Below are 16,203 nucleotides of genomic sequence, written 5' to 3' on the forward strand. Positions count from 1 at the left end.
TGGACCAACTTAATTAATTAATGATGAATCAACTTAAGTTGAGTCCATCATAATTTCATTGAGCTGATCCAATCCATGCAAATTATGTTAGTCCAACAAAAGTACTTAATGCTAATAGAAAGATATTTATTAACGTGGAAATCCTTTCCATGATTATTTCAAATTCAAGGAGTCAAGAAAAAGTAGAAAAGGTATGATTACAAGGTTTGATACAGAATTTTCTTCATGTTTTTGTCTTTGACAGCTCAAACCACAGTAAATAGCAATAGCATGCACATGGTGTGTGCTTTTCTGCCTCTTCTAACCCCAGGGATTTTCCTGTGGAAATCTTGTGTGATCGCGTGATCTCGTGAATCCAGATAACTAACCACTCTTACTAGATCGCATCACGTCTTCTCAACAAGAACAAATTTAACTAGTGTTAAGTTTTTTAAATCTCATGCAGGTTGTACACGATTTAAAAACATAAAAGTATTTTGTTTAAATTGCAAGTTAGACTCTTATAAATGTAATAGCCACCAAATTTTACTTTTTTGAGTTTAGGGAATGAAAAAGAATCTTTTCTTTCACAGTAGAGATCTACATGTGCGACTGTCAGGAATGGTGGTGAATTTGGTAAAAGTATTCTAGAGTCAAGTGTGAGGCCATCTCTGACAGTTAATGCTTGGTTGAAATTGGGTCATACAACAGGAAAAGCAATGTTCCTTCGTACACAAGCAAATCCACAAAATTATGGCTGTAATGTTATTGCTGCTAAAGGAGGTTCTACAAGCTGCTGAATTATAGGCTGTGCTTAGTTTTGAACAAGACTTTTTAGAGTTAAGACGTTAGTCTGTCATGACGGGGTTTGTCTTAATTACACTGTACATGTGAACATGTCAAACTTTGGGTTTGTTTTTCAGTGATGACCTATCCAGCTGAGTCGGTGCAGATTGGCTACCAGAACCATGTCGAAGACATCCGCTCTTTTCTTGACAGTCGGCATGCGGACCACTACACTGTTTTCAACCTATCACAGCGTAACTACCGTGGGGCCAAATTCTCCAACAGGGTGAGTGTGACTGTAGTCTTCATTTTATGAACATAGGAGGGAAATAGGAGGGCTTATTTACAGTTTTAGGCGTGATTGTTCCTTGATAGACTCAGAGCACCCAGAGAAAAGTTTCATTTTGCTTTATTTATCACGTCTGTAATTGCTAAGGATTCTGATTTCATTACCGGATCACTAATTTTATGTATTATTCATTCGATTCCTTATTGAATCTCTTATAGGTTCTCATTGGGTTCTCACTGGCTCTGCTTTGAGAGTTACCACCATCACTAAGCAGGATATCAAACGCATTACATTCAGGCAAATTAATTACATGCTGTGTTGTCAAATGTTTGTGCGCATTGCAGGTATTTTCTCTCTTTGTTGTAATCAGTGTTAATTGTATGGTAATTATCACACAATATTACATAGAATATATTGCATAAAAGTAATGCAGTACGTTACTTAAATATTTCAAGGTTTTCAGTAAAATGACCTAAAGTGCATTGTCTCATGATTTTACTTTAGAAACATGAACAGGTAGAAATGAAGACTGCAGCATGACAGGCCATCAGTTTGTTACCTGTGGAAGTTCAGGGTCTGGCTACTGGGCTGGGGTCAGCAGTTGCTCACTTTTAGCATCAGCCTGGATTCTTAGCTAGCTTAGTGTTAACATGCTGTCTGTGTAGGTACTTAAAAAGAGCTGAAGTTGTTTTAGCACCATAGATCAGATGTTCCTGTCCTGAATGCAGTTTGCCATTACCATCGAGCTCTCGTCCTTTTGTGTGATAAAAATAAAAATTAATGTCCATATCAATGCTTTAGACTGCACCGCAGTTTTTCTCCTCCAGCACAAAAACTGATATCAGCACAAGTGCAAGAGGAACCGATAAGCAGAATCAATAGGCATAAGTAGATAAACAATTTCATTGAACTACTGGGAACCAGTTCTCTACAACAGCCGGTACTTGAGTCCTATTCCTAGTCGTTAGCCTAATGCTAAAAAAGGATATTTTTTCTTTCTTTTTTTTAAACTTGAGAATAATTTTTTGAGTTTCAAACCATAAAATTGTTGTTCAAACAGTATATGAAGTATCCAGTGTCATCAGCTGGTTTGTGTATAACCCGTCAATTTGGCAGTCACCATTTGGTTTTTTAGAAGCCAGAACCGACTACATTTCGACAACAGGGTGGAAAGTTGCTAGTTTCTACAAGCTAGATGGCTAACAAAACTAGAGCATGGCTGCATCACACATGACATCAGTACTTGCTAATGTGTGCTAACACATAAATAAATGGTAGAATTTTACTCTTACCAAAAAAACAAAAACGGGACCAAAGACTTCTTGGATATTTTTTTAAATATACAATTAACCCTGCAGCAAGTCGAATAATTATTCAAAATCTCACAAAACACAACAAAACTTCAAACACCTTTGAGAAATCCAGTGTAATGATGCAAATTAGCTGATGCAAATCCCAATAAGCAGCTAGCAGCGACTAACCTCATCTGGCTGTTCCTGAAACTGCAGTTTTTGGTATTTCAGCACTCGTTTCATTATTCAGAATTTAATTTGTGGGCTTCCAATTCCAGTGTTACGGCTAAATGACCACATTTGGAAATATAAAACTTCAAACACTCAGTTTATTGTATCTTATTTTGTTTTGTGTATATGCATATCTTTCAGCATCGGGACATTTTCACAGCTAGGTTTCCTGCATAGAAGGCACATGTGGGAGCTGAGGAGTCAGGCTTGTTAGGAGTCAGGCTTTGTTGTTAACATGGTGAAGTTGGCCCCCTGTCTGCATTGTGAAGTCACTGTATCTTTAGCAGATGACTCATCATGGCAACTGGTCTGTTGTGTTGCTCTGCTGCTGCAGTGCTGTTACTAACTTCCACCACTCCCGTTTCCTCTCCTCTATTCCTTATTTCCCCAACCCTTTCCTGCCCTCTTATCTCTCTGATCTGCCTCCTGTTTCTTTTTACTGGAATCCCTTTCCTTCTCCCTCCTTTTATTCCTGGCATCTTCTTCAATACAGGTTTCAGAGTGTAATTGGCCTTCACGCCAAGCACCCAGCCTCCACAACCTGTTTGCTGTGTGCAAAAACATGTACAACTGGCTGAAACAGAATCCCAAGAACGTCTGTGTAATCACGTGCTCGGTAAGGAGATGCACATACATTAGCCCTATATTACATTCTTCATCCTCCTTTGTATAGTTGAATTTATTAAGGATTCATATGAAATCATTACTAATCATTCTACCATGAAAAACAAGTACATAGTGAGGTACTTTTGATTTTTATGTAAAGGGACTTGTTTTTGTTGGTCCCACAACACATCTGTTAATTTTTTGAGCTGTTTGATGTCCTGTGACCCACTTTTGAATCGAAGCCAAGAGTCTGAAATAGACCGAAGCATATTTAGTGTCAGAGCCTTTTTGTTCCCCCTCCAAAACATTTTGCTCAACAATGATATTGGCAACATTGATTAAATGTCAACTTTGCTTTCACATCAAATGAAGTGCTTCCAAAACACTGATCTCTAAAGTCTGAAGTTGTTAAATGCTACAACTACTGCTCAACAGCTTTCCAAACATGACTCACCTTCTTTTTCCACGTCTACATAAATCAAACTAGTTTTGCAAAAGGGATCATTCTTTCAGATAAAGGCTATGTTACCACCCAGATTAGGAATCTGCTCTTCCTCTTCAACGGCTGTGGCCAATCTTTGACGCTGGAGTAACAGTTTTTTTTTCTCCAAATAAATTCCAGCTTGGAGCTCTTCAGACTGCTCCTGTGGTCTCTATTAATCAGCCGTGTGAACTTCTTCACTACTTTACTTAGCAGGTGGTACTGAAAAGAAAATGAAAAGCTAAGGATAGGAATATTTCATTTTTGCATCTTGGTCTGTGATGTTCAGTAAAAATGATAGATACAAGTCATTTTATTATGCTTATTGTAGAATGGTGTATTCTTTGGTGTCCTATTTAGGCACTTTTAGTGCACGGATCATAACACTTTAGCAATATCAGCCACTTGCATTAGACACATTTGGGAATTCAACCATCTCTGACTTTTTCAATAGAAACTGGGTTTCTGTGTATTGGAATTCAGTGACTTGACTACTATAGACTGGCATGTGCTGGGGCATGTTATTACCAAGTCATTGTGGGTTTGGCTTTACCTTGGCAAACTGCTTCTTCTTGCATAATCTTCACGAAACACTTCCTTTTTAAAAAAGCGGTGTTTTTACCTCAGTTAACAACAGTGTCACAGTATCCATGTAACCTGAAATGAACTCAGAGTGAGTTCATATGTATGAATAGACTCATTGAAAAATAACACGTGTTAATTTAAGAGAAAAAAATCCCCAATGGCTCAAATTGCGCTCATGATAAGATGTACATGTAATTTTATCTTTGTTTTGGGTTTTCAGGATGGTCGCGCTCCTTCAGGTGTTTTGGTCTGTGCCATGTTCTGCTTCTGCCACCTCTTCAATAATCCAGTTCCTGCCATGCAGCTGCTAAGCGCCAAAAGACCAGGTTCTGGCCTCTGGCCTTCACACCACAGGTTTGCATCAGTAAACATGGGGATGTGAATGTGACAGAAAGAGAAGAAGAAAAGTGGGAGATATGCCTTGTGCTCAGTTGTCTTCTTCACTTCTGCTGATGTTACATTCTTTAATGTCTAATAAATCTGCAGGGTATTTTTCATAGATAATGAACATTTACCACTTCTAATAAAGAATCGCATATTAAATGAGGTCAAAACACATTCACACTTAAGAAGAAGAGCACAGTTTCAGATCATATGCTGTTACAGGCATAGCATGTTGAAATATACATACAGCCATCACTGAAGCCAACAGTAATTAGTTGTCTCGGCTTAAACATAAACACTTGGTTGCTGGGCAAGAAGAACCACGAGTCCGCCTGCCATACTTGTAGAAGTTAACAGTCCATGGTTGTGCAAGCGTCTCCTCATAAATGACATTTATTGCATCATTCAGAGCCCTGAAAATTGAAAACTGCTGTTTTTGTTTTCTCTGCCTGCAGGTACATAGGTTATGTATGTAGCATGGTATCAGAGAAGCCTAGCCTACCCCACCCCAAGCCCTTGGTGATCAAGGCCCTCACTATGAGTCCCATCCCCTGTTTCAACAAACAACGTAGTGGCTGTCGACCTTTCTGTGACGTTCTCATCGGAGAGACTAAGATCTTCACCACTGCACAGGAGTATGAAAGGATGAAGTAAGTAACACTGGGGAGATTAATAAAAATGTGACAGCGTCTAACTACAGAGAGCATGGTAGCGTTGCAGTTCTGTATTGGAATAGAATAACTACAAATGTCTCAGAGATTTTATGCTGAGTATGATATGAATGAAAGTATAATCAAAGCATCATTATTACCCCCCCCATTCTCTCGCTCTGTAACACTTTCCATCAATTACACTTTGCTGCACCTTCTCTGCACGCTTAGAGAGCACAGGGTCCAGGACGGCAAGGTAGTTTTCCCTCTGGGTGTAAGCGTGCAAGGAGATGTTGTGGTTTCAGTCTACCACATGAGGTCAACCATTGGAGGACGACTGCAGGCCAAGGTACGCTTCTGCTTAATCTGCTTTATACTTGAATAGACTTGATAAAATCAACATCTCAATCAAACTAGCAAGCAGCAAACTCCAACTAAGTCAGAGTGACAGTATTAGAACGATTGGTGATGAGATCATGCTCATAGAGGGTTATATGATTGTTGGGTTTTTCTCTGTATGTATTATTGTAGTGTCTGCCTTACAATATAAAGCGCCTTGAGGCGACTGTTGTTGTGATTTGGCGCTATATAAATGAAACTGAATTGAATTGAACTAAAGTATCAGCCACTGCAGAGTTTCAGGTAGCCTCAACAGCTCGTTGTGTCTCATTGTTACATTGTTTAAGACAAGAAGAAGCTGGATGAAGGTTTTTGACTTGATGATTTACTTCATCTATAGAAATATTACTTACTCACTCATTACTGCTGCAAGAAGCATTTATGCACTATTTATGCTATTCTTGGTTTAGTTTGGTCCAGGTGATTTATCTGGGTATTATTGTCTTTCAATAATCTTATGACAGATTATTGGCACATAGGTGTACATCACCATGTGTTGCATTATAATAATATGTGCATATATAACTTAATCTCTTCATAATCTTGCTATATAGTGCATTAGTTTTAAAACCTAGATGAATAGTACAAAATAATTAAAGATCCATTCAGTTAAAATGGTTAAAGTGGGCTTGTTTTTTTTCTGAACATACTGGATTTTCTTATCTCACCTGCTTTTATTTTATTACATGACAAAGATTTATCAGATGCAAAACTTGAACACAACACCTAAAAACATTACAGAACAACAGGTAAGGGGTAGCTGAGTGCTGATGAAATATAATGTATTTAACATTTATCTTTGTTCCTGCTTGTGTTAGGTATCCAACACACAGATCTTCCAGATTCAGTTCCACACTGGCTTCATTGCTCCTGGAACCACTATGTTAAAGTTTAACAAGTAAGGAAAATCTCTTACAAAAATCGGGGAATTCTGGTTTCTCAGTATAAAAAATAATATTGCGAGACTTCCACTCTGTTGACTGTTTTATCTTCTCAATTTTCTTTCTCACACATATTGATTTTCCTCTCAGACCAGAGCTCGATGCCTGTGACTCTCCAGAGAAATATCCCCAGCTTTTCCATGTGATATTGGACGTGGAGGTGGAAGGGGTGGACAAACAGAAAGACTTGACACCACCATGGGAGCAGTTTCCTTGTAAAGACTTGAGCCCAAATGTGCTCTTCTCTGGCCACCAGGAACATCAGGATGCACTGGCGATTGCTGGTAAAAATGGGAGGGTTTCACTGGGGCAACCACTGGTGTTCAGTCTATAAAATACGACACATTAAGTTTTACTTTTTTTAAAAACTCAAATCAGATGTTAACTTTAGGATCAAACATTTACTGCTTTGTTTAATCTATTGTCAGATTTTACTACCAACATAATTAAACTAAAAATCTTTAGCTAAGAGATGAGAATGCTAAAGCAAAATGGGTTAGCTGCTAGCAAATTAGCAATTAGCTTGACTAACAAGCAATGTGGAATTTTGTATTGAAAATGTTTTTAGTAAGCATTTTTGCTTGCTTGTTTTGTTAGCCTTTACAGTTTGTAATTGTACCCTTACATAAAACCAATCATAATGCTACATTAACCTTAATAACAAACTCTAACCCCAAACCTGGATTGACTTTACATAAGTTTACCTGGTACCAAAATAAAAGTTAGACAAAAAGAACTTGCTACTAGTTTTTTTTACTACTTTTAATATTTTAATTTTTACGAACCAGCCAGCACAACATTAAAGCCATTTCCCTAATATTGTGATGATCTCCCTCACCTCATCATATGGATGTTTGGAAATATTTCCAGTATCAGTGTGGTTTTATTGTTGTGGCTAATAAATTTACATTAACACATAGTCATAAAAACTAATGTGATTCATTTTTGTCCCTGCAAGATGAGATGGAGGGCTTGGATCTTGAGGGTAAGACGGTAGAGGAGATCACAGACCTGCTAGAGGAACTATGCAGTGAGCGTAGTTACTCAGGGTTTGCTTCAATTCAATCATGCTCTACCCAGGAAGGATTTCGGTTATTGGAAAATCCATTTGGTGGTTTCCAACTGTGATTTGCATTGATTGAATTGAAATTTAGCCCATTCTTGTAGCCCATGATGTATCATTTTGGTAGAAATATTTTGTCCTGTCTCTTGTATAAACACCAGTCTTTTAACACAATTTTCATAATATGTATACCAGCATTTTTTTTTCCTGGCCATACAGAAACATGTTTTTAAGGGTTTTTTTATGAATATGGAGAACTAGAGGGGAAAACTCATAGTCCCAAAAGGAAATAAAGGGAAAACGTGTCTGGGGAGTAAACAAATCCAACGTTAAAATGTTCTACCAAAGTGAAATATTGCTTTTGATTTATACAGCTGTTTAATCCCATGCTGTACAAGCTTCTTCTTTTTTTTTTTTATCATATTCTCTTATATTGGAATTTATCACATTTAAGACGTTTTCTCCAACTAGCAACTACTAGCTAGAATTTATTTGCAGACTGTGTATGTTTGCAGCCTCGTAGCACAAATAGCTGTACTGGCTGTAGAAGCAATGACCTGCGTAGTTTACCATCATCCTCTGCTTCAGTCTTGTCCCTTTATATCTGAACCTCAAATTAATTCCCTTTGTCTGCTTTGTTATCTCTTCAGTCATTGCTTTGTTTGTGATTGATGTGTCTTTCTTATGACTCTCTTTTCTGCCTTTCCCATCTCATCATTTTCAGAGCCAAGTCGGTCCCACGGAGGTCCAGACGGTCGGGTACGTGGCGAGGAGAGCGAGCCGTCGGATGATGAAATGCTTTCTCTCTCCAGCCAGCAAAGCAATGCCAGTGCAGCCCATCAGAAACCTGACCTCCCGGCTCCCACTTCTGCTGCCCCTGCTCCCGCTGAGGAAGTCGATCTTCTCGGCCTCGATGGGGACGAGGTCAACCGTCCGTCATCTAAGCCCCCATCTACATCAGCTGCAACCACTGACCTCCTAGGGGACTTGTTTGGGGGCCCACCTCAGTCAACCAGCGGGCCTTCATCTGCCCAGTCCACTCCACACAAAGTCGCCCCCAACACTGCCTCACCATGCCCCTCACCTGCCCCACCAGGTGAGAAGTTTGAAAAAGCATTTCCCTTTAGGTTCAGCCTAAAGCTAGACTTCAAATAGGCACAATTACTGTTGCAATTTAGCATAAGACAATAACACTGGTGGATGGTTCTCCTCAGCATTTGATCCTTTCGGGACGGGCCCGATGCCTAAGCCTCAGGACATGATGGGTTCATTCCTCGGACCAGGTAAAGTGGGGCAGCCAGACCCTTTCCTGCATGCTGCTCGCTCACCATCACCCACCCTGCAGCCTACAAGCCTCGGTAAGGCATGCTCCTTGCTGCTCTGCTGTACATTTTCCCACACCATCGTTTTGGGTGCACTTAAAGCATTTCAAGTGCCTGAACCAAATTAGGGTAAGGCATGTTTTCAGATATTTGCAAGATGCCACTAGGATAATTTCCCTTCATCTGTGCTTCTATTTAAACTGACACCCGAACCCGACTGCTGAGTATATATCCATTTTTAGCTTTTCTCTGTGCTTACTCACACATTTTTGTTGTATTGCTCATGTATGCTTGTAATTCACGAGTTTGCGTGCTGTATGTGAAGTGTTTGCAGGTCATCTCATTGCTACTCCATAGAGATTGCGCAGCTTGATTTTTCAACTCCAGCACAAGCTCCTACTAGTATTTTTTTCCTCACCTCACAGTCAGTATTTTCAACTTTAAACATGGCAAAACAGTTTTTCTTAACTTCAGGTTTACACTTTTTTATACTTTGAGGATTTAGGGCATGATGTCTGGATGACGAAGAGCCTTCTGGCTTCTGTGGACAATTTTTAGTTAGCAACTATAAATTTAGTTTCCTCATCTACGAAACAACAGCTCTCTGAAGCTCAGTCCTGTTGATATTTTATTTGGCTTAATGTGTTTGTGTCCCTCAATTCCCATTTTCCGTGTGCTCCGCCCGTGACCGATGGTTATGTGCTTCAACAGGTCGGAGTTCCCCCGTCCCTCCCGCCACCCCTACTGTCAATATTCAGCAACAAAACGCCATGGGAGGATGGGACTGGAACAGACCTGCTACCACAAGCACAGGTTCTCCCAAGCACACAGCCACACATACAAACAGATACCACACTGTTTGTAAAACTCATTGGCATCAGTGTCGTTCATTTTTCCCTCTTTGCTGTTTGCCAATTCATTCAGGAGGTTTTGGTATGGGCAGTCGGTCAGCCACTACCAGTCCCACTGGCTCAGTCCACAGCACCCCCACCCACCAAACCAAGCCAAACACTCTGGACCCATTCGCTGATATTGGCAACTTGGGGGGAAGCCTTGGAGGTGAGACGCTGGAAATGTTCCTAAGTTTTTGGTATTTTTGCTACTACCTAGCATGCCGTAATCTCTGTCCTTTTGATCAGGAGGCTCTGGCTTCTCGAGCAAGCCCACCACCCCTACTGGAACGGCCCCTTCCTTCCCTCCAATGGGCTCCCCATCGAGGCCTCCACCATCTCCCCAGCACACAGGACCCTGGCAGCCCCACGCAGGAGGCACTTTCCCCTCGTGGCAGGCTGGTGGAAGTGGTGGAGGGTGGCAACCACAAGGACAGGGTCCTGCTCCGCAGCCAAAGCCCAGCCCCAGCCACACTTCCATGCCGCACACATCGCCCCAGAATCGACCCAACTACAATGTTAGCTTCTCCGCAATGGGAGGAGGCTCACCCAGCGCAGGGGGAAAATCACAGGCTGGGATGGGTAAGCTCGAGAGGCTCATTGTTACACTCCAAATGTTGTGGCTGGTCAGTTGGGGTATATTTCACATCAAAGGACATTTTTCTTTTAAAACAAAATATAGATTACACTTAACTCTGAAGTGATTCAGAAAAAGGTATTTCACCTTTGCATAGCACTCTTGGAGCAGAAAACACTTTCAACACTTTATGCCACTAAATCCAAATATTTTATTACTTTTGTTATTATTTAACAAAATAGCTGCAAACATTTAGAGACAGCGCCGCATTTTTAATCCATTAAAATTTTCATGCTGTGCACACATATATTGTTCTTCAGCTCACCGTATTATAATTACTGCATTTGTTGCTTAACAAGTATGTATTCTGTCTTTGTGTTTGTCTGCCTCTTTGTCAGGTTCGAAGCCCAAACCCTCGGATGCCAACTTTGACGACCTGCTGTCTGCTCAGGGCTTTGCGGGGACCAAAGAGAAGAAAGGGCCCAGGACTATAGCAGAGATGAGGAAGGAGGAGATGGCCAAAGAAATGGACCCTGAGAAACTAAAGGCATGGGCTGTTTGTTTGAAACTAATGAAGTTGAACTAATGATTTTTGGTTCATTGTGTCTGATTACAATTAGTTTTTGATGACATTTCGCTGCATTGTGGTCGCCTGTTTATCCAGTGTAGCTCAACAGAAGCAGTTCAGTGATTCCCAAAAGTAGGAGAGTGTACTCGAAAACCTTTGGCTGTTAAACTTTTTCTGTTTATTTCGGAGTTAATGAAGCGTCCAATGTAGGTCTTCCATGACCAAATTTTGGTTCATCTAATTGCTCCTTTAAAAGCTTTTTTTAAAATAAAACCAGAGCCAGAACTACTGAAAGCAGTTATGCTAATAATTGTTTCAAATCAGGTCCTCACTGGTTATTGGCTCCCCTCCTCTGCCTCCCTCTTCTGTGCCCTAGATTCTGGACTGGATTGAGGGGAAGGAGCGTAACATCCGTGCTCTGCTCTCCACCATGCACACTGTGCTTTGGGAAGGAGAGACACGCTGGAAGCCTGTGGGCATGGCTGACCTGGTTACTCCAGAGCAGGTCAAGAAGGTCTATCGCAAAGCAGTCCTGGTTGTTCACCCAGATAAGGTGAGACAGAATTTCTGATGAATGGGATCTTTATGCATTCTGTATGGATGGATGCAGTAATAGGAGAGAGGCTTGGCTGACTTTACATCTAATCCGTATATACAGAATAAATCAGCTGCAATAACGGGACATTCTTTACTTAAAAGCAACTGAAGGTAGAGTCAGATGAAAAAATAGTGACTGTCTTTATTTTCACTTCCTTCTCCTTGTATCAGGCTTATAAGCAATTCTGGATATGATGTGGCCATATTGTGATATAAAAACGATAATGACAATAAAAACTGGTTTGAAAAAACATAATTCCTCACAAGCATACGTATACAGGGATGGAAAAGGAAAGATTTGACAACACTTTGTGCCGTTCTGTAAAAAACTAAGTACAACCCTATTGCTTCTATAAGAATTAAGGAGGTAAGTAGCAGCCAGATGCTGATAATCATGTGCTTGAGTAAGTGGTCATCAACAAGTTTGAGCACCTATGTGAAACAAGAAGTTCTGGCAGTTTGCTGGTCTGAGTCATCCTTGTATTTTAACACAATGCCACAGTCTTCACAGAAGGGGACACCCAACCAACTTCATCCCAAACTCTGACCATGCAGTGGTCAGAGAAATTCTGTATCAGAAAACTTGAATGAACCAGAAGACTCCTTTGGACAGACGGGACTAATGTAGAGATATTTAAAGTACAACACAATATTTGGCAAAAATCAAACACAGTGTATCAGCACAAACAGCTCATACTCATAGCAACTGGCAAGCACGGTGGTGGAGGGGTGATGCTTTGGGTTGTTTTGCAGCAACATGACTTAGGAACCTTTAAATCATTTAGTCGAGTGTACACTCCTCAATATGCGAAAGCATTCTAGGGTCAAATTTGAGGACATCTATCTAATAGCTAAAGTTTGGCCATTACTGAGTCATGCAACATAATAATGATCCCAAGCACAACAGCAAATCTACAACACAATAGCTGAAAAAGAGAAGTGTCAAGGTTTTTTCATGACTGTGTGATCATCACACAGTTTCACCATTTTCCCCTTTAGTAAACTTCTTTTTACTTTTTAGCATCTTTTTACTCAGTTTTTCTATTCTTTCATTTATTGATTCACTTCTAGCTCTGGCTTCAGTTTGCTGAACAGCCAATTGTAGTCCTGGGTCAAAGTAATCCTTAATAAACCAACCCTGGTTTATCTGCCTGTACCACATTGCAGAAAGACAGGTTTAGCTCGCAGTTGGTGAATTGCTTAGAGGTGAAGGACCAGATATTTCCTTAGGGAAACGGATCTAAAAGAGTGTGAGCATTGGATTTGCATTGATACAACGCAGCATACAAGCATTATCAATAAGGGTTGTGTTTTGTTTTGTATTCAGAGCAGGTAGTAGCTGTAGTCAGCAAGAGAACCCGGATACAAGACAAACACAGACATGCAAATTTAAAATGAATAGACCGATCACATAAATGTAGACACACACAGTAGTGTCTGTGTGTTCAAAGTGCTGGAGGATGAAGTTTTTGCATATACGATGTTGCAACAAGAAAACAAGCAAACCAAACTAAAAGTTTGTGTGAGCATGTGAACAATATAATGAAATACAAAGATATCTGAAACACTGCACCTTACTGTGTGAAGTGAAGAGTCTGTTAGCACAGAGTGCGTCACTCTCAGACTCTCAAGCCAAGCCAAGCCAGGCCACAGCTTCCCTTGTAATCCACTTAAAGATACGGCTATGTGGTACAGCAGCTACCATGTGGTCAGCTGAAGCAGGGCGGGCCTTTCCCACTGCACCTACTAAAACACCGCAGCTTGGCTTAACATGGACTCTTATCAGAATTAAACATGTGATTCAAATTATACCTGTAAACATCCATCCATGCAGGGATGCAGTGTGTGTGTATTATAGAAAGACTGGGGTACCGTGTACTTCCTGACTCTCAGCACTGAAAGACAAGGTAGTGTCTTACCTGAATTGTCTGTCACAGTGAATAATAAAATGTTAACATAATGCTTGAGTAAAGCAAGCTGTAAATGAGAGACAAATGAACTGAGAATCTCAAAAGGCCAACATGTCTCAAATATGCTTTACTTATGGGTTCATAACTGTTGTGTTTTTTCTCTCCTACTTCGTAGGCGACAGGACAACCATACGAACAATATGCCAAGATGATTTTCATGGAACTAAATGATGCCTGGTCAGAATTTGAGACCCAAGGACAAAAGCCTCTCTACTGAATAAAGCGTAAGGGGACTTAAGGAGGAGGAGATGATGTCCCTGCTGATTCCATCATCTAACCCTTAAAGTGTTACCACCTCTTGTCCACATACTGCAGCCACACCCTGCAACATCTGCCTTTATACCCATGCTTTAACTCGTGTCTTTCTTCTTGCCACAAAAATGCAGAACTTGAGTGATGACAGGCTATAGAACAGCCTCCCGTGCCCGGACTAGAAGCTCAGACGAACGTCTGACTCTCTGTAGCTCTAATATCCATGCTGTATGTATGAACCAACCCATTCAAAAAAATTAAAAATCACTGGGACGTCAAAGAGACGGATCAAAACAAAGTGAGAGCTCTTGATCTGGAAAAAGAAACGCCAGAGAATAAACTGAGCAAGCATTTGTCAGACTGCTCTTGGAGCATGAAGAAGTCTGTGAGGCACAACAAGCATTTAACAGCATTCAAGCCATTTTTTTTTGTACTGTGAGCAAACACTGAATTCAAGATCAGTTCCGTCATATCAAATCCACAGTTTTCACGCTATTTAATGTTCCTATAAATAACAAACACAAACAGCAGCGTCAAGTTAAAATAGGCTGTTTGGAGGTGATTGGATTAGAAAAGCTTGATCACAGGTCGAGTTTCACCTTAGCCTGAAGATGTCGTTTGCTGAGTGTAGCTGAGGAAACTAAATTAGATTTTTTTTTTAAAAACAGTAACACAATAACTTGACTTGGTATGTGACATATATGATATCATGTGGAATGGTTTTGTTATGAAGAGAGTTAATAAGAATTGGTGTGTCTGACATCTTGAAGCCTTGTGGGGAACTGGGGATTATATGTTTTAGCATTAGCACATGTACAGTTCCTTACATGAAGCACCTTGAGGCCTCACGTACACTCACTCATATACTAATATATTTTTGCTTTACATCTCTGTGAAAGCACAAACTGATGAATCAAATCGGTGCAGCTCTCAAGGAAGGCAATTCATGAATTAATTTATTAAATCGCTTTGTTTGTCTTAAAAATATTGGTTCAAAATCAATCTGCTTGTGAGAAAGAGTTCAGGACTTTGAGGTTGTCATCTTAAAGACTTTTAACGTCTGTCAAACACAGTCGTCAGCCAAAACAGTAAAAACCACTGGCAGTTAAAGCAAATCTGATCACAGTGCAGCTCTCTGCTGGGAAACATAAGGCAGTTCATGAGAATGTGACGCCCTTAACATCACACCTATCCTTCAGACTTCCCAGATCCCCCACGTCTGATCAAAGATCCATGGGACCCACTCTAACAGACGCCTCCACACAACCAGAGGACTCAAAAAATTTGCCTCTGTCCCAGTGCCAGAGTTTGTAAGACACCCCAAAACATCCCATCTTGATGCTCTGATGAGTCACAGCTGTTCTAGAGGGGAGCCTGCATTAAATTAGGGAGGTGGTTGTAAGGTTGAGACTGGGTGGTGTAATCTCGGAACCACAGAAGTGACACTAATGTGCTTAAACACAAACCATCAAGAACGCAATAAGAGTTCTGTTTACTGTATATCACTGTTTCATATCAGGCAGATCATACTCTCTTTCATCAAAACACTGATTTACAACAATTTACTTTTCATTGATTTGTTTTGTTTACTTTTTACTTCATTTGCTACACTTTTATTCATAAACAGCATAAAGGAATGGGGTATGCATTAGAAGTAGTGAACAGCAGTAGATGCTGCAGCTGATGTGTACTAACCTAACAGAAACATTTGTTCATTTTTGATGCATTTGGTCCCTTTTTATGTGCAATGATTCACAAAATCAGTTCTTAGTGCTAAGTGGGGAAAATGATAAAATATGCAATAACTAGAGAGGCAATGATCAATTTCTTTCAAGCACATGAGGTTTTCACAAAACAGTAATACGCGATCCCCAGCTATCCGCTTAAACTGTTTCACCCTGTTGTTTATTCTTCACACACAAATTGAGCCAAGTGTTTACCTTCTCATGCTCATGCTCAGTTAAAGATCCTGAAACTGTTAACTGTCTTCATTCTCTCTGATTTGCACACAGCAAAATCTCCAGTGTTAAATTAACACTACAGAGTGTCTATATGTGTCCACACTGTTGAGTGTTAAATGAAAACTGAGCAGTGCTGATTTTCTGAACACTGGAAAATAACTCAAAATGTTAGAAATATTCCAGTGTTAGAAAATCAGCACTGCTCTGTGTTAGTCATTGTAAATCTTGAAAACTGACTAGGTTACTTTTAAAAATACAACACTGTCAAAAGTGTTCATTTAACACTCAACAGTGTGGACACATATAGACACTCTGTAGTGTTAATTTAACACTGGAGATTTTGCTGTGCATAGTAAGGTCAAAGGTGATTTTCTGTTGGC

General features: G+C 40.2%; 1 protein-coding gene across 2 annotated transcripts in view; it reads left to right on the forward strand.

Moving 5' to 3' along the window:
- dnajc6 (DnaJ (Hsp40) homolog, subfamily C, member 6) overlaps positions 1 to 15,923 on the forward strand; it is a 37,498-nt gene extending 21,575 nt beyond the window's left edge. Inside the window, exons 5-19 of one of the 2 annotated variants that reach the window (XM_039600834.1) lie at positions 903 to 1,051; positions 3,071 to 3,193; positions 4,470 to 4,603; positions 5,089 to 5,283; positions 5,515 to 5,632; positions 6,501 to 6,580; positions 6,714 to 6,907; positions 8,411 to 8,782; positions 8,901 to 9,044; positions 9,720 to 9,821; positions 9,933 to 10,067; positions 10,148 to 10,480; positions 10,874 to 11,022; positions 11,420 to 11,596; positions 13,726 to 13,838. In XM_039600834.1, the coding sequence (XP_039456768.1) occupies positions 903 to 1,051; positions 3,071 to 3,193; positions 4,470 to 4,603; positions 5,089 to 5,283; positions 5,515 to 5,632; positions 6,501 to 6,580; positions 6,714 to 6,907; positions 8,411 to 8,782; positions 8,901 to 9,044; positions 9,720 to 9,821; positions 9,933 to 10,067; positions 10,148 to 10,480; positions 10,874 to 11,022; positions 11,420 to 11,596; positions 13,726 to 13,827 (2,507 nt within the window). In that variant the 3' untranslated portion in view covers positions 13,828 to 13,838. Of the gene's footprint in view, positions 1 to 902; positions 1,052 to 3,070; positions 3,194 to 4,469; positions 4,604 to 5,088; positions 5,284 to 5,514; positions 5,633 to 6,500; positions 6,581 to 6,713; positions 6,908 to 8,410; positions 8,783 to 8,900; positions 9,045 to 9,719; positions 9,822 to 9,932; positions 10,068 to 10,147; positions 10,481 to 10,873; positions 11,023 to 11,419; positions 11,597 to 13,725 lie in introns of both variants that reach the window. The other variant, XM_031760194.2, reaches the window with a different exon arrangement.
- The last annotated feature ends 280 nt before the right edge of the window (positions 15,924 to 16,203 follow it).

This window comes from Oreochromis aureus, linkage group 17, assembly GCF_013358895.1.
Source record: "Oreochromis aureus strain Israel breed Guangdong linkage group 17, ZZ_aureus, whole genome shotgun sequence".
NCBI classification, from domain to species: Eukaryota; Metazoa; Chordata; class Actinopteri; order Cichliformes; family Cichlidae; genus Oreochromis; species Oreochromis aureus.